The following is an 18,069-nucleotide window of genomic DNA, read 5'->3' as shown; positions in this document are numbered from 1 at the left end:
GTTAAAGTGGAGAAATAGAAGTGTTCTCTCTGTACTTCCTCTTTGTAAGGAAATGCACACGAACGTGGCATTCAGGTGCGTTTCAGTTTTCCCAACTTTATAGAACTAAATATATATGTTCCCATAAAGATCAATGGTTAATGTACAGGGAAATAAGTCAAAAGGGGGCTGTTCGCTCCAGTTGAAGTCACGTTGCAGTTCAACGTGACAAGAGGGCGCGGGCGAGGGGCCAAAAAAAACGTGATGCAAGCATAACACGAGAATGTGTGTCACATTTGCGGGAGAAGGGAAATGGCCGCCCTTGCCAAGATATTTGACCTACTTCTAGAGCCTCTGAAGGAAAAGTAAGGCACAAGGGCGTTACAGAGTGCAGAAGCAACAGGTTTAGAGCAGGAGTGCGCAAACTGAAACGCGGGATTTTTAAAATCATAATAACGAGGTAAGAAACTTTTTATTGTCATTATTAATTGTATTATATATAATACATTTATACACATGCAATTAAATAGCATTAAGTGCATTTTGATGTCTTTTTTTACTTTAAGCATTTTGGAAGTATTTCTGCAAACTTTCGCAACAATGCAGCTGTAGCTTGTGTTGTGGTTACTGTCGTAAGAATTTATGATATAGTTACCTACTGGCTGCACTCCAACAATGTCTGTTTTGATGGACACCACGTGACTGACTCCTATAGTAGGACGTCCCCCTCCTGTCCTCTGAGTTCTTAACAAACAAGTCGCCGATAAGGGGACAAGAACAAGCCTGAGGTAGTGGGTAGTGTCTGCTGAAACTTTTTCAACGTGACATTGTTTGTGTCCACGGGGCTGTCAGGAGCAACTTCCACTCTTTTGACCGGATAAAAAAGTGCGTAGTGAGAGGACAAAACGCTCGCGCCGTGAAACTCCACTTTTGAAGACTTTTGAGAAATTGACGCTGATGGTAAGAGGCAAATAGTCTATTACTTGTTTTGTCCATGCCAGGCATGACGTTATAGTGTATCGTTTCTTTATAACTATTTTTTTTAATTCATTATTATACTTAGCCACAAGTTGGGTTGGATAAAAAGCACAGTTCAGTTTAAGAACATTTCTTTCTAGTCGTTATGATGCATTTAAAAGGTTAACGCCTTTGCAAATTTCCGGACTTTCTGGTTATTTTTCGTAATATTCATGTTCAGTGGCTGTTTTGTGTGTAATGAGTGAGGTGTGATTTGACAAGTCGCGCGCTGTTTGTGTCGCATCTCATTGACCCACATTTGCAGCAGCAGCAGCACTGAATCTGACTGCGTCACAAAGTTTTTCCTCCACGCTTCAGTCATTTTGCAAAGCCTAAAAGTGAATTTTCTGGAGTTGTCTAATTGAACATTGCACTGCAACTTGTTGTAGCTGCAGATAGTAGTTGCATTTCAAAGTGTAGTCATTTATTGGAGAATTGGGGTTAGACATGGAGGGGTTCCTCGGTGTTTTTTGCAAGTGGGTTAAGCGGAGCAGGGAGGAAATCTGATCTGCATACCGCGCCCACTTCATTTTCGACGCAAACAACTTTCACTAGCAGTGAGCAGAGCTGTTGATGAAAGAAAGCAATTATGGTTTTGTCTTTTTGATATTTATCCAGCTGTTAAGGAAGATGAATTTCGAGGAACTTGAAGTTGCGCGGGTTAAATCTGTTATTGCAAGTGATTACAGAAAAGTACGCACTTCGGAAAATGTTCTAATTTGACGCCTGCTGCGGTTTAAAACACATGGTTGTTAACAGTGTACATAAGTACACAGACATCGTAAAATTACAGGCTTTTCGACTTGTGATGTGCTCTTCCTAGCTCTTTATAATGTAAGTGTCAAACAATTGCGCAACGGTTTGCTCCCCCCTCAGCCCCCTCTTGGGTGTTTTTCAAGACGGCCTCTTACGGCTTACGTCTTCAGGCTTATGAGAAGGCATGTTGAAACTGTAAAAGTCTGTCTGAACATTTTTGCTTGCTGTGTTTTACAGTTTTATTTCATTACAATTCTAAATTAATGGTGTAACGCTTCTAATGAGAACATACCTGCTGTTTTGGGTATAACTGCTTTTAATTGATTTTTAATCTTGAGATTTGGGCAGGGCCGGATTAACCCGCTCTGGGGCCCCTTTTCAGCCCCCCACCCCCCTGGTCTCCAACTGTCTTTATGATAATTTTATTATGCACAAAATTATTAAAGCATATGCAGCATGTACCCATAAAATTAAGTGAAATATTAGTTTTATTTTGGCACAGGGCCGCTATAGAAGACAGGTTGTAAAGATAGTAGTCTGGTGGTAATGTATAGTATATTACCATACAAATTTACTTTTACAGCCACACACAACTGATAAAGCACAGAGCAGTCAGTTTTAGTAGGAGTCAGACAGAGGCTTACAGAGTCAGCGAGGGGTGCGGTTATCATCCACCTACATGCTAAATTAACCTCTATGTGCAAATTGTGATAGGACTGAGCTGGAAACCTAATTTAGAATATCAATCCCAGAATTCAACAGTGTTACTCTAATTACATGTGGCACATAACAGCTGGGTAATGTGGTTAACATTCCTCACAAGAGGCCTACATACGCCTGTTCTCTAAGTGACCTGCTGACCCTAACTGGCGACCTTTGACTGGCAGACACCAGAGCAGGTGGAGAGTCACGTTTACTGAACTAGTCAGGCTGTGTGTGAGTTTTGTTGGAGATTTATTTGGTGCTGGTTCAGTTACCTGTCGCTGCAGTAATTACTCAGCGGGTTAGGGCACATGTGTATCTGATCACATAAAGCATAAAGGCGCCCAGGAGAGCAGATACAGCTGGTATATGTAGAGGGTTCGAGCTCTTTATAGCTTGTATGTTTGTATGTAATCTTTGCCTGTAAAAAACACAGATCACACTTCATTGAAACTCTGCAGGCCTTACAGAGTCAACACCCACCTCTGCCCTTCCTCTAACACTTTTATGTTTGTTCTCTGACAGGGATTTAGCGATGGCTTCTCCATCAACATCAACAGCAGGACAGGCTACGACATCTAATGCAGAGCTCTCATGCCTGGGGGGCATCGAGGCCTTGAAATTGAAGGTGGGGCCGGTGCGGAGGAACCTCTTCGGGCCTGTGGACCACCAGCAGCTGCAGGAGGACTTCCAGCGGCTACTCTGCATGAGCGTGGAGGTGGCCAACAAGCGCTGGAACTTCGATTTCGACAGCGAAATGCCAGGAGAGGCCTCCAACGTTGAGTGGGAGGAGCTTAGGTGCCAGGATGTGCCGGCGTTTTACCGCAGCTGCACAGTTAAACCAGTGTCTAATCCATTTCGCAAAAGGCGGACATTGTTTTCGTCACTCGAGGGATCCTCAGGGTCCAGCAGCTCGTCAGGGTCTGGGGATGAGTACATGGAGGTGACCACCAAGGGGCGCTACCGCATCAAATTGCTAGGAAAACGCAAACAGTCTTCTATCACAGGTCAGTTCTGGAAATACTTTAATAGTTGGGACATTTGCTCATTCATTTCATACAGAGAATTAAATAAGATGTGAGATACCACTGTCATATTATGAGGTAAGTTAGCAGTTAGCTTAGCATTACTCAAATCGTTGGATTTTTTTTTTCTTAAACAAACAAGATAAGATATGTTAGTAAGTTAGCTTTACAGATGCAGGTATGGAGGCAAAGCTAGCTGGGTTTCCGCTCTTTGTGCTAAGCTAAGCTAAGCTAACCTGCTGTTGGTGTAAGCTCTGTGTTTTCTTGACCTATATAATGGTCTTATACTTTATATCAAAATGTATAAAGTGATAAAAGACAACTATCAGACTGAAGTTATTTTTTCCTAACTTCGTCTTATTTTTCTCTCTGCAGATTTCTTCAAGGTGAAGAAAAGGAAGCACCTGCATCACAAGACCCCTACTCGGCAGTAGAAAAAGAAAACTAGAACCAGCGTGGGATCACTTAGTGGTCGACAGCCTTCTACATGTCACCTCACATAGATATGCATCATATCAAATGTACATATGTAGCAATTTCTAAATGACTGTTCGCAAGCTCGTGCAGCACGGGCTTAAGAACTTTTCTGACGTCACATACTTTTAGTTTTTCAGCACAAGGAAGCTACAATAGTCCTGGTTAATCATGCTCAGACTTCAGAAACGTTTTTTGTGACAACTATAAATATTTTATATAATCTATATACTGTTTTCCTCAGCTTTCGACAATACTGTGAATCATTTTGAATGCACTCTTAATAACAGAAAACAGGCTCTAGTTTTAAGAGGTTAATTTTCTTCTGAACGGGCCTTGGATAGTATTTGACCTCAGTCCTCGACCTTTTTTCTCCCTCTTGCCAAAAGTCATAGGAGGTTTTGATTAGATGAGGTACTATTTCTGGCCTCACAAAACACTTAGCCTTTAGTCTCACCCCACGGCTCAGAGAGCACGAGTCGAGCCAGGGGTCAAACCCTCATCCAGTGCTCCAAATTTGGCAGCGTGACTGTGATTAGCAGCAAGGTTAAAGGTCAACGGTGGAGGTTAAGCGATGAGGTAATGCGGCCGTGCCTGTGTGATAGGGACTTAAATTCTGAGTATTAATAATAATAATGTTTCCTATGTGACTATTTATTTATTATTCACGATGCTAGATCATCGTCAAAAAAAAAAAAAAAAAAATAGACAAGCAATGCGTCAAACAGGGTAAGATAAGGTGTTTGTGGAAACCTGTGCCATTGCCCCTAAATTATGCGTTAGACTAAAAGTCATTAGGGCTCATATAAACTCCACCGTTGCCAGTCAAAAATAATGGCTGTATATTTTACACCATTACAACAGCAAAAAAATATACCAACTTTATTCCCTTTTTGCTTTGTATTATTTGCATAATGGGGTTGTAACAGATGAGAACATACCTTATTTAGCTGTATGTTTTGTCAGCTTAATGCTTGTAACAATGTAGCAACTCTTTGTTTTTATGTTCTCTTTTCTTCATGAAAGGAATGTAGTGTTTTATCTTGTGCTGCAGCTCAGAGGAATATGACCTTTTGTCAATATGAAGAGCGGAGCTGCTTCACACTTTCTGTCGCTGTGCAGTCCTATAAGTGTTGGCATTATGTATGCGTGTGTACGAGTGTGTGTATGAGCGCGTTGGTTTGTTTATCTTGAGGTTTATCGCAAGCTGCGGTAGCTGAACCAAAGAGAAGTTGCTGTGCCATTAAATTAGAAACACATCATTAAAACACATCGCTCTCTGTTTAGTGATCAGTTAAGGGTTTGAAGCATGTCCAGACCTTCAAATTAAAAGTCTAAACTCATAACTGTGGTTACTCAAATAGGACATGCATACAGTCATTGTATTCTGTATATGGATTAAAAGCCATATTCTTACTACCTCATCAACTGAAACAAGTTAAATACATAGAAACAAAACCAACGCAGCTCAGGTTGTTTGTGTTTGCGGGTGAAAGAGAGACAGAGAAACAGAAAGGAGGGAGGGGAGGGGGGCTTATTATTCTGTTGTGGTAAAAGCTGTCGAGGTTCAGCAGCCTGTTTCAAGTTCCATATCGGGTAAAAGAGTCAGTGTGTCAGACCAGAGGAAACCCCAGTCCAGAGTGGGTCGGGGCTTTTGGTGTCTCCCCCTCTCTTAGCCTCTCTTTGCTTTAGGCTGAGCAGAGGAATTGAGAGTTTGGGGGGGGGGGGACACGGGGAAAAGTTTTATTAGCAAACCTTAAGGAGAAAATGTCTCAGACCCCGTCTGGATCAAAGGATTTCTTTGTCCAGACAAGTGGCCTGTGATTCAGACGCGCTTTTGTCTGCCCCCTTAAAAGTCTCTCAGTCTCTCTTTCACGAACAAACTGCCTCAGTCTGCGTGAAGAATCAGCATGAAAGCAGTTGTTCATAATCATGTTAACACAATGTTGGTGTCTGTCATGGACCAACAGGGTGGTGTTTCACAGATCTAAAAATAGCAAACATGGCTATTTTAAATTGTAAAAATGTACTTGTTTGTCTTCTTATATATGTGTGTGTGTCTGAGACAGTGTTTGTGTGCGCCTATCTTTTCAGCGCATCTAAGAGGAAACTTTAAAAGTTTATATTAACTTATTTTGAGTTCGTTTCATTTGTTATGTGGGGAAATAATCAGAAATTCCCCCTTTTTGCTACAACTAACTAATTGTGTTATTTCTGAGACTATATCTTTGCACTACTTTAAACATTGTTGACAAGAGACCTATTTTTGTATGGTAATCCTAAAAAAACCCACAAAACTCAACGAGAAACTGAGACACAGACGAGGATTTTTTTGACATTTAAAACTAACATTTTCCCCTCAAGTCAAACTGTAAGAAACTGATCTTGTAGCTTTGTTAGTCTCCCTCAAGTCCGTTTGGAAGAGAAATAACTAAACAAAATAAATGTCAAGATTGTCCAGTCAGTGTCTCACTGTGCCCAAGCAAACTTAGCTTTCCTAATTCACCTGTCGCAGCTATATCAAAGTGTAGCGTTCCTTTTTTTTTTTTACTTTGTATATGCATGAATGTATGATAATCTTTGTACAACATATGTTCTAATTGTGTTGTAATTTAAAGCTGGTTCGTATGTATCCTTGCAACATGTAAGAAGTGTATTTTTATGGGATCAGAATCTTATCCTTTTTGTTCAAATTTGTTTAGAAAATATTATATTGCTGGGTTGTTGGTACACTGTTGCCTTTCATTTTGTTGATTTCATAGTGTTAAATAAATAAACTGTTCATGAAAGAGATGATATAAACCTGAAAACACTGGTGTGAAGTTTTTGTTTCCTTTCCGTGTTAAGAGTTGTAAACATGAACTTATACAGAGATGAAGAAATGTTGGAAATAGAGTTTCTTGTCCTACTAGCACCCCCTGGTGGTGTTAAGGTAACATTGCACGCAGTCAACGATTAAAGTGGAATTTTGCCGCCAAAACAGCCCTGACCCGCCAAGGCATGAACTCCACTAGATCTCTGAAGATGTGCTGTGGTATCTGGCACAAAGACGTTAACAGCAGATCCTTTAAGTTCTGTAGCATTTTTGCAGGCCACTGCCATTGGGGAACATCGTTTCCTTGAAGGGGTGTACTAGTCTACTTAGGTAGATGGTACGCACCCGGCCATCCACATTAACTAAAAGAAAACATGATTCATCAGACCAGGCCACCTTCTTCCATTGCTCAGTGGTCCAGTTCTTATGCTCGGGTGCACATTGTAGGTGCTTTTGGCGGTGGACAGGGGTCAGCATGGGCGATTCGCTTTGTGTTCTGACCCCTTTCTATCAGAAGTAGCATGAACTTTTTCAGCAGTTTGAGCTACAGCAGCTTTTCTGTTGGATTGGACCACACGGGTCATTGCGCAACAATAAGGGCTTAGCTGCCCATGACCCAGGCCGGGAACACCCCACAAGAGCTGCAGCTTTAGAGATTCTCTGACCCAGTTGTCTAGCCATCACAATTTGGCCCTTGTCAAAGTCGCCCATATCCTTGCCCTTGCCCATTTTTCCTTCTTCAAACACATCAAGTTAGAGGACAAAATGTTCACTTGCTGCCTAACATATCCCACCCACTGCCAGAGGCCATTGTAAAATGATAATCAGTGTTAATCACTACACCTGTATGTTGGTCATAATGTTACGGCTGATCGATGTATGTTTTTTGGCAATAATGTGTCTTAATGCAACTTTGAAGCTTTAGTAAAATTTAAGTCAGAAAAGATGAAAAATTAAGTTTCAAAAATGAAATTCTAACTCTTTTAATCTCATCTGAAAGGTTCTGTAAATGTTTATAGATGACCAAAACCAACATTTGCAAAAAGTAATTTGCATTTATTTAAAATGAGGATTTGCATTTACATTAGTTAAAACAAGAAGTTCACATAAATAAAAAAGAGAAAATTCACCACAGATAAAGTTAAACATTCCACATAGATTTACATTCAGTTACATTTGATTTGGCAAGTGTTATCAGTTGCTTACGATCTTACAGAACAAACCTGTGTCACTTTTCGCTATCACCACTTTTCATGGTGATTCGTGTACGTACATGCAACTGAGAAAACAAGCTCTTGTTTTTAGACATAGTGGCGGGAAAATCACAAATTGTAATGCCAAATTTCCCCTCTGGGGATCAATAGAGTACAATCTTATCTTATCTTGATCACTTCTTTTCTTCTTTCCCAAAGAATGGTTGGTTATTGAGTCTAGTAAAGAAGGTTGGAGATAATTTTCCTACTTTGATCATGAGTCATTTTAAAGTATTTTATCTTAATTTCTCTTTAAAATGAAACTGAGACACCGAACAAAAAAATGTGCAAATCTGCTACAGAGAAGAAACTTTTCTCTTCCTCAGTGTGTAAGAGGCGTGTTACATTGTAAACTTAACATGTGAGGAGACATGAAAGATTCCCCTTCTAATTGTCTGTCTGTCAGTGTGAAGGGTTTTTTAATCGATATCTCTTGTTAATTAAGACACTCAAACTTGAGGCGTAAACATTCCCATGAACGGGAAGTGAAAAAGGAATGATGGTCAAATATCATGTCAGTGAAAGACACATGAGGAACAGTTCCCATGATGAAAAGGCTTTACAGTATAGATTGTAAACCTGGTTACACAAACACTCTCAATAAGAGAAAACAAGTGGCTGTGAGGTGAAAGAATCCCAAACCCCGGCTAAGGTGTGGTTAAGAAGTGGTTCACTAAAATCAAGACTTTGCCTGATTACCATAAAAATACTACAATACTACAGTGCAAATAACCTCAACCAAAAATATCATACATATCTACATAAGCTGATGATACATTTCTACATCACAATATTTTTCACATTAAGCAACCCCGGCTCCCACATAGCCTCAGAGGGACAGAGATCTTTAAGTTAAGAAGTTGTGATTTAAAAGGCCGAAAGCTGATTCAACTTGACTCAAGAGCGGCTATATTTTAAAAGTTTTTACATCCATTTAAATCGTAAAATATTTACATTCTGTGATGGCCTTACATCTGAACTCACAGACTGATTGACAGCCAGGTCCCTTTAAAAGCCTCTTTCAGTCAGGCACTAAAACAAGTGTACATTTACATATAGGAGTGGATAAGACTCTCTGCCTGCTCACACGTGTGTTATCAGACACACACTGCTGGTTGTGGAAGTTCAAACTTCCTTAACAATCATAGTGGAGAGAGACAGCGTTCACAAAATCTTTCCAGCCTCCAGAAACTCACCTAAAAGGAGTTTCAGAGCAGCCCTGCTATAACTGATAACAGTAGAAACATTACGACTGGCAGATGTTAAGACTTTCACAGCTGGCGGCGCAGCGCTCGCCTGTCTCTCCACATGGCGAGGACCTCTTTGAAGAGCAGAGGAGTGATGAACACGATGCTGCCTCCTGTCTGTAACACACAAACACAAGAATCAAAGTTATAAAAAGGTTATATATATACGGTATATGGTATTCACAGTACTCGAATGGTCTCCACAGTCACCAGATCTCAATCCAACAGAGCATCTTTGGGATGCGGTCGAATGGGAGATTCTCATCATGGATGTGCAGCCGACAAATCTTCAGCAACTGCGTGATGCTGTCATGTCAATGTGGACCAAAATCTCTCTGCAACTTGCTGAATCTATGCCACAAAGAATTAAGGCAGAAGGGGGTCCAACCCGGTACTAGCAAGGTGTACCTAACAAAGTGGCCGGTGAGTGTATTATCCATTGAAGAGACATAAAAAGCCAGGAGACAAAAAGACCATCTTCCTTTTAATATTTGACCTCATTTCAGGTTTGAATGGTCTTGTTGTATCATGGAATCTGGCTGGTGAAACAGTGCCACCTACTGCTTATCTTTATTAACTAACTGCTAATATTTGAGTAACAGTATTGGACTGAAATGTGCATAAAAATAGCATTTTATTTCCTTGATTCTCCTAAAATTCAGTTTGGATTTTGCAATTGAGCAAGCATGGACAAAAAATATATACGTTAAAGTGATCAAACTTTTCCTTCTAAGACATTTCAGAATTTACTTCAGAAGGCATATTGCAATTGCCGGATGTCCTCTTACCATGACGATGAAGAAGTAGAACACATACATCCAGCCCAGCTTGCTCTCAATCAGGGACACCAGGTACTAGAAATGATGAAGACAGAAAAGTCAATCTAACAATCTAATTTACAATCAACATTATCTACAGTAGTTGCTGCAAGATGTTTTTATGTGTACATTTGCACACCTGCAATTGAAAGCTAGTGAATACAGACATATACAATTACATTGGGGCAAATGTATTACTGTCCGTATATCAGCTCTATTTTGAGTGGGAAAATGTATCTTTTTTTCACCTGTCCCCCAGCAGCTCCTATACTTCCAGTTCCATCCACGATGCCTGTAACCGTAGCCAGCGCCTGCTGACTCCCCCTCAGAGCCTCCTGCCTCCCCAGGTCAGCAGAGATGGCCGAGCTGATCATGTTAGATGGACCGCCGATGAAGAAGCCGGTCGTAGCCAACAGCACGGCGTTTATCACCTGGTCATTCGGTGAGCCTGAGGATGAAGACAGAGAGTAGAATTATGATATTGTTGCTAAAGCTAAAAAAATGCTAGCGTTAAGCTTATATAATGAGGTTTATGGCGATGTTACAGGTCAACACTGCTGTACCTATCAAAGAAAGCAATTGGTTTTAGTTCAGGGAAGTAACAGATGTAGGGAAGACTGAAAAAACATCTCTATCGCCCCCTGCTGACTGGCTGCAGTACAGATCATAAATCAAGCCTCCTAAATGTTATAAGATGGGACATGAGTCAAACTATAAAATCAAAATACATGGTACATACATCCATACATACATAGTTACTTCTTATCATGCTGATTTAAGGATGATTGACAGCTCTGTTGACAAATACGGCTTCTGCAGCCGATCTGTTCCGCATTAGCAGAGGAGCCACGGCGAGAGGAGACGTAACTAAAACAATCACGACAGTCATTGAAGTTCCCATATCAGTGAACGTCTGCTTCAGACCTTCATTCGCCCACATAAGGTTGTGATAGAGGAAGGGGGCGGGACATCTACTGTACCAATCAATCTCTACTCCGCAGCACTGACTGCGCAAGAAGCGCAAGAAGGCAAGGGTTTTTTGGCTAAGAGACGCGTTGTCCATCTATTTATATATATTTATTGATTAATCCTTATGATAATTGATCATTTATTCTATAAAAAATAAATATTGAAAATAATGGCATACAATATTGCTGTCCCCATCCAAGAAACAAATCCAAAACTCAACATTTCTTATCTCATCGAGCAAAAAAAGAAACATATGTTCACATTTTTAACAATTTTTTTCTATTCTTGGTGAATAATAACCAGGTAATGGTGTCAATTAAATACTCACGGCTGTATCCCACCAGGGCTCCCATCGCCAGCACCAGACTAGCAGCCAACACTGGCGCTCTTTTTCCCAAGAAGTCTGAAATCAGACCCTGAACGGTCCCTCCTGGTGCACAAAGAAACACAATGGCACAATTACAGACAGTATGAGAAAAAGACAATAAAGATACTAACTCACAGGTGGTTTATGATTAATATAGTATGCATGCATATTTTTCTTATTGTAGCAAGAAGGCGAGCAATATTTGTATTTTTCTATTTTTGCTGGACCAATAGACGAGCTTCCTCGATTAGAGACTATAACTTATATAATGAACCCAAATGCACTTTAATGATTTACCGAATTACAAGATTATATACATTTATAATATTAGTGTTTAAATGCATGTCTATTCAAAAATGATGATATAATGCGTTTATACAGTTTTATTTTTTAGTGCACCAGTACAAATGTCCCTTAAAAAATCTGTTGATTTTTAAAACAAATTTCACTGACACTAATTTAATAAAGGATGGAAGACAATGTATAAATTGCATGTCACTCACCGATGATTCCTCCGACATCGTACCACACAGACAGGCGGTCGGCCTCAGCCTCCTTCCAGCCGTAGTTGTTGCTCAGGTAGAAAGGAAGCCAGAAGAAGAAAGAGTAGTTGACCAGCTTCAGACATGCATAAGCCAGAGAGTACTGCAGAACAAACAGGGGAAGTTTTTTATCATGTAATCTCCGTGGTGAAGTCTTGTTTAAAAGCTCTTTATAAACACATTTCTTTGTAAGAGTTGTGGACTCACAGGAAGCACTCCAGGCAGACAGAACGCCTGGCAGAATCCGATGGCTTTAGGAGCCTCATCCAGAGGTTCGTCTGGCGGCGGTACTGAGTGGTATCGCCTGCCGTACACCTCCACCTCATCCTCCTCGTCGCTCATCAGCGGCCTGTGGCTGTCTGCGTCCGTCTCCACCGGGCTGAGTCCAGTCGACTCCAGGCTCAGACCTGACACAGACACACAAACACACAGTCAAGCTTTGGAGCCTAAATTCAATCAAGAGTTAAGGTCAACTGCTGTGTGTGATGTAAGTTTAAAATGGCTACCGTGGGAATAAGGTCAATTTAAAGTAAACATAGAGTCCTAAATAACAGTCCTTACCAACTTCTTTTGGGGATGTAAGCAGGCCGAAGAACACCACAATCCCTCCAGCAAACTGCACCACTGAGGTCACCAGGAAGGCATACTGCACATAGCAACACACAGTACATCATGTTAGCATTAAGCTGCTGAGAATATTATGCTAAAAGGCATCAATATAAAGTGCGTGTGTGTCTTACCTCGTATCCATACTTGAGCACGCTAGAAGCCAGGAAGGCTCCCAGGATGTTGCCCACTGATGCACAAGCGCTCCACAGGCCAAACACAAAGCCTCGACTAGAAATAAAACAAGAAGTTCAGTTATATAAAGTTAGAAATTAAGTAGAATTTTCCGTAAACTGGCAGATAATGTGTTGCTATTTGTATATTCAGCAAATTTTGTTAACAAGCCCTGAAGAAACTGAGTCTAAATGGCGTCTATGTTTAGCAGCAGCAGCAGCAGTGAATGGATGCCATTGTGCGAGTGTGAGCGAGTGTGTTTCCCCTTCTCGCCTAACTTGGTCGAAATATTTCAGGCTGCACTGATGTTGCAGTTTTAATCCAAACATATCCAACACTTGAAGCACTGTTAGACTAATGAAGGTTTTGTAAACGAAGTAAAGTCACCCACCCCGTCTTGCCGAACCAGTTGCCCATGACGGCCACGACGCAGGGCCAGACAGCCGACTGCAGCAGGCCGTTCAGCACCCAAAGGCCGCAGTACAGGTAGACGTTGTAGATTTTGAGCCATTCTGTGAGAGTGCCAAACACAAACTCCTGCAAACATATAGACAGAAACAGTTATAGTCCGACATATTATATGAATACAAAGCATTACGAAAGCAGCCGAACATAAGGTCTTTGAACTCACCACTGCAGCAGAGCCACACAGGCCGAAGCAGAGCACGTAGCGCAGGTTCACTCTGTCCCCAATCACACCGCTCAGATACAAACCCTGTGTGCACAACACAAAATTAGACGAAAAAACAAGTAAGATTAACAGTGAAAGATGCAGCCTCTCTTCTTGTTCTATAATCTGAATTTTCCTCCCAGTCCTAGTTGCTTCACTGCTCACCACTGCGTATGAGAAGAGGAAGATGGAGTCCAGAGCTCCCAGGAACAGCGTGGCCTGTTTTACATCGTCAAACAGACGGTTGTCCTCCCATGTCTGAGACAGTAAAGAGAGAAAACCGTTAATTACATCTCTGTGTAAACAGCGTAGTCCATTTTGTTACCACGGCCGTATAAATGGAAAGCATCTTCTTAATTGAGACATGTAATGTGCAAATATTTGATTTTGTCTTTGGGCCCAGTGAACACAGCACATTGCATAAATACATAAACGCTGTGGATTTGATTAGTTTGAAAAGGCAAGCTACTTTAGGATCCATTTCTGATTTAGAATCAAAATTGTGACACCCCTATTAAAGGCTGTGTGTTCTGCTGGAGCAGAGTACCTCGCCAGGGGAGTAAGCAGTTGCACTGCCATTCTGTAGGGTTGGCGTCCACTGGGCCGAGATGCTCACTTTCACATTGCTGAACGTCTTCCTGGACGCATGCAGCAAAACATAGCTGGAGAGGCAGAAAACAGAGGGGTAGCAACTGCTTAATTAATGAACAGATGTTAAAGGGGGGGTATTATGCAAATTTCAAGCTTTATGTTTCACTCTGTGATACCTGTGGAGTAGCTTAGCATAATTTACAGTTAAAAAACACTCCTCATTTTTCTAACACTGGTGCTCTGTGCAGGCCCTCATACAGCCTCTGCCTGAAACAAATCAGTCAGCTCTGCCACTTTAAGGAACCCCGCCCCTACAAGACCGCTTTCTTCTGATTGGTCCAGCTCTCCGAAGCCTGCTGAGGCTGCACTTTGTGATGTTACAATGTGCGGCGTGTAGAACAAACTGTGTGAAACCTGGTGTTCACAGCAGCCTGCAGACTGAGCTGAGAAGCCTGGGGATTACTCCAACATACTTTCACTTTCAGATTTGAAACTTCACCCACGTTTAGTCTGGGCATCCAACATTGTAAAATGATATATACGCCTTAAAATGTGAACCAGCATATTACACCCTCTTTTAAAGATAACAAAGGGCGTGCAGAAGGTTAAATTCCAACGTAGCTGCATTTCAATTCTGACTAATGATTTTACAGGAAACACACCAACATAAAATCTTTACTAAAGAAAGAGGAAATGACAGAGATCCATTTTTTGCTGAGCAGCAGTCTGCGCTGTGTGCAACTAGCTGCTGCAGACGGCACTTTGCTTTGCTCCTGATAAGAGGGTCACACAGAGGCTGCAGACGTGTGACACCAAATCTACTGTAATTAAAGATTAACAGCAGCACTGACCTAAATCAATTCTTGGCATGGGATTTACCAGGTGACCCGAACTATAATGCATTTCCTGCTTTGTTGCTGTGCATTCATTTTAAAATATGCCGAAAATTTCACTTTGTTTTTTTAAGTCCCTTTTAATGTGTGTCGCAACCCAGCCTATTGGAAATCACTACTTTTTGTCTATGTTATCTTAACTGCATCTCACCTAGTGTAACCTTGCTCCATAGACCTTTCACCTGATTTAACAGCTCATTCCCAGCACATTTTTGCACTAGCTACCATTCATTTTATGTAACACCATTTTTTTTACTCGAGGCATGTTCTTGTGGCTCCATGGGCTACTGCCAAATATGTGCAATCTAATTTTCCCCATCTTTCCTGGGATTTTCCCAGTAAATATGCAACAAAACTTCCTGGAAATATTCTGAAAAATGAAACAAAATATCTACAAAAAGAAACATGACCACAGGATCATCTAGAAACTAACCCAGGAGGTTCTAAAGGAAAGTCTCTGACGCAGGGTGGGTCTAGATTACCTAAAGAAGGTGAGGAGGAAGGCAACCAGATGATGATGGGTGTACTGTGACAAGTAGCCACAGCACGAGGGAGGCATCACAGGGGCGGCCTGAGGGAGGAAGGATGAGGTGGAGGACGTGGAAGGAGGTGGTGGCGGTGGAATTCTTCAGGGGGAACAGCAACAGGACAGGGAGGGGGTTCAGCTATGGTCTTCCACTATGCCAGATGGGATAAGCACATCACTTGGGGAATGACAAATAAGCCTGAAAAGAAGGGATTAAAAAACAATATTAAAATGCTTAACTGATTGTTTATGTATGACAGAAGAGCACACACACACACACACACACACACACAGACAGACTACCAGGTTTACAGCCAACCGTATATGTTTCATGCAAAAAGTTTCAGGGTGACTGTTCCTTTTAAAGAGTGCAGAGTTTGACTTCACCCAAGTTTGCCATGACCAGGTGATGAATGTAAAGTTACCTGTTCCTGGATGATACCTGCACTATTACAGGCATTTTCTTGTTGAGAGAATCCATCCCCTTGGGGTAAAAGAGAGTGTAAATGGATGCATTTGGTCTGAATGTTGGGTGTTGTCTGGCACTTACAGGTATCAATGAGCCCAGTGTATAACTGACCGCCTCTGAAACCATTACACCTCCCCCAGCAGCCTGTTAAACACGCACTACCATATGTTGTTTACACAAGGCTTTAATAAGTAAGAACTAGGGATGAGTCACTCGCTCTCTTTCAGTCACCAATATGATCCTGATACCTCAAATCTGGCTGATACCGAGTACCTTTTCCAATGAATTTTGAATGTGTATTTCCCAGTGTTATCATGTGTTTTCCTTAAATAAAACATTAAAAACATCTGAAGTTACTGTGCTACAAAGACTGGAACAATGAGAGTGAAAAGAAGGTACTAAATTCTTCCTCTTTTTTCTTATCTTCTGGTCCAACTGTTTTTACTGTTCCTGCAATCCTAAAGTATTGGCAATTCTCAAATGTTTCCTTTTGACATCTTACTCTAATAACATCTGTAGGAGCGGACTGTTAGTCACTGAAAGTAGAGGGATAATGATTTCAAATCATTGCTAACTGTATTAAGATCATGTGTTTAAAGTTAAGGAGCACAGGCTATAATCATGTTTTTATAAAACCAGGAAGCCAGATAAACTTTTGAGCAGTCGTCTGCATGATTTTAATTTGAGAACCAGAAGAAGTTAGCAGCCTTAGTTTCATTTCCTCTGTGAAAGACTTCATATCCATTTTATGTTTTTTTAACACTCCTACTCCACCCACAAGATCCTGGTTACCAGTCGAGCACATTAATTGTATCGGTTTGTGTGCACCGTCTACTCAAATTCAAATATTTTCACACATTGATGTTCCAGGGACAGATCGACTTGACTCTCTCAGTAGTTTCCCATTCTTTCACCAAAACACAACAGGCTGTTAAAGCAGACTGTTGAAAAAGTGCTTGTTCGTTTGTATTCAAACCCTTGAGGATACAGAAACTGACAGGTGGGACATGCTTATGCAGCACACCACACTAAAAGGGAAAATGTAAGCAGGAGGTTCTGTTCACAGGACGCTGTCAGTTTTGTAGATTACAGAACAGACCTCTCTGTTACCACTGTTTTTGTTAAATGTGTTGAAATAATTGATTAGCCCAAGCTTCTTTGTAGAAGACCAACTCATCTTTATTTCAATACACAATACACCCATATATATATGGTATATTCAAGTAATATTCGCCAACCATTTGTTGTTTTTAATGGGTGTATTTGCCACTTTTACACCCAACAGTTTCTGTACATCTCTGCCTCACTGAGTGACAAGGCACATAACGCTACTTGGTGCCTTTAGCTACATAGCCAGGTATACCGCTAACTTTAAGGTTTAACGAGTCATTTAAACCCTAAGTCTACGAAAAAAAAATCGGCCAGGCACAGCTTAGAATTTTAAAGAAACAAGAAAATAAACCAAAGCTTTTTCTTACCTTTCTGTGCAGGTAGTCGTAAGCTACTTTGCTCTTCGTGTGGCAGACAATCTGTGTTTACTGTGGATTCCTGTGTCATGAGCGTCGCTGCCCACAACATGAGCGCGGCGGCGCACTGCTGCCCCCAGCAGGACAGGAGTGGAATGACAGGCATAGAGACAGCGTAGAGTGACGGTAGAATCTGTGAGAAACAGCTGCTCAGCTTTCACCTGTCACTGTGCCACTTGTGTGGCAGAGCCAGCCTATCATTGGCTGCAGGAAGATTTCAACATAGTTTAAAATCTCTACCGCCAAAATTATTTTGTTAAACACTCCAGGTTACTGCCTGACACTGCAACAGGGATCCTGTCTGCACTTGAACTCTGGTAAGTCTTTGACAATGATAAATAGTACTTTTTTCGATTATGTGATTAAGTTGTGTGTTAACAATTTTTTAAGATGAGATAAGATTCGAAAACCATACAGCTTTTACATTTAAGGATTTAAATGATGATAATTAGTTTAAATATTGAAGTAATATGTGTTTTAGTGCTAAAGGGCACACCTAAGTTTATATATAGACTAGTGTGACAAGTAAAAAATAAGATCCCAAAATGTCAAAAATAAAAAAGAAATCATACAACGTAGTGCAGCCTTTGAAAAAAATATTAAATAGGCAATAAGACATTTATAAAAATACAACACAAGCCAGTTTAGAG

General features: G+C 41.0%; 2 protein-coding genes across 3 annotated transcripts; one reads left to right on the top strand and one right to left on the bottom strand.

The window, feature by feature from the left end:
* Positions 1–363: 363 nt before the first annotated feature.
* On the top strand, positions 364–6,757 carry cdkn1d (cyclin-dependent kinase inhibitor 1D). Its single transcript, XM_069671289.1, has 3 exons — positions 364–439; positions 2,980–3,461; positions 3,855–6,757. The coding sequence occupies exons 2-3, from the start codon at positions 2,990–2,992 to the stop codon at positions 3,911–3,913; spliced, it is 531 nt and encodes a 176-aa protein (XP_069527390.1). The 5' UTR covers positions 364–439; positions 2,980–2,989; the 3' UTR covers positions 3,914–6,757.
* Positions 6,758–7,840: 1,083 nt separating this feature from the next.
* slc37a3 (solute carrier family 37 member 3) lies at positions 7,841–17,455 on the bottom strand. 2 transcript variants are annotated; one of them, XM_069671083.1, is made up of 14 exons: positions 17,372–17,455; positions 15,381–15,623; positions 13,962–14,076; positions 13,580–13,672; positions 13,376–13,459; positions 13,136–13,281; positions 12,705–12,801; positions 12,526–12,610; positions 12,172–12,371; positions 11,926–12,067; positions 11,384–11,485; positions 10,335–10,534; positions 10,057–10,122; positions 7,841–9,385 (listed from the first exon to the last, which is right to left on the bottom strand). In XM_069671083.1, the coding sequence occupies exons 2-14, from the start codon at positions 15,455–15,457 to the stop codon at positions 9,293–9,295; spliced, it is 1,500 nt and encodes a 499-aa protein (XP_069527184.1). In that variant the 5' UTR covers positions 15,458–15,623; positions 17,372–17,455; the 3' UTR covers positions 7,841–9,292. The 2 variants fall into 2 exon arrangements, with proteins under 2 accessions (XP_069527184.1, XP_069527185.1); XM_069671084.1 differs by having other exon boundaries at positions 15,381–15,576; positions 17,372–17,433.
* Between the last annotated feature and the right edge of the window lie 614 nt (positions 17,456–18,069).

The sequence above is a fragment of the Semicossyphus pulcher genome, unplaced genomic scaffold, assembly GCF_022749685.1.
Source record: "Semicossyphus pulcher isolate SPU_LCO1_2020_fin unplaced genomic scaffold, fSemPul1.0.p SCAF_20, whole genome shotgun sequence".
Lineage (NCBI taxonomy): Eukaryota > Metazoa > Chordata > Actinopteri > Labriformes > Labridae > Semicossyphus > Semicossyphus pulcher.
This window is presented reverse-complemented; position numbering and strand designations above follow the sequence as displayed.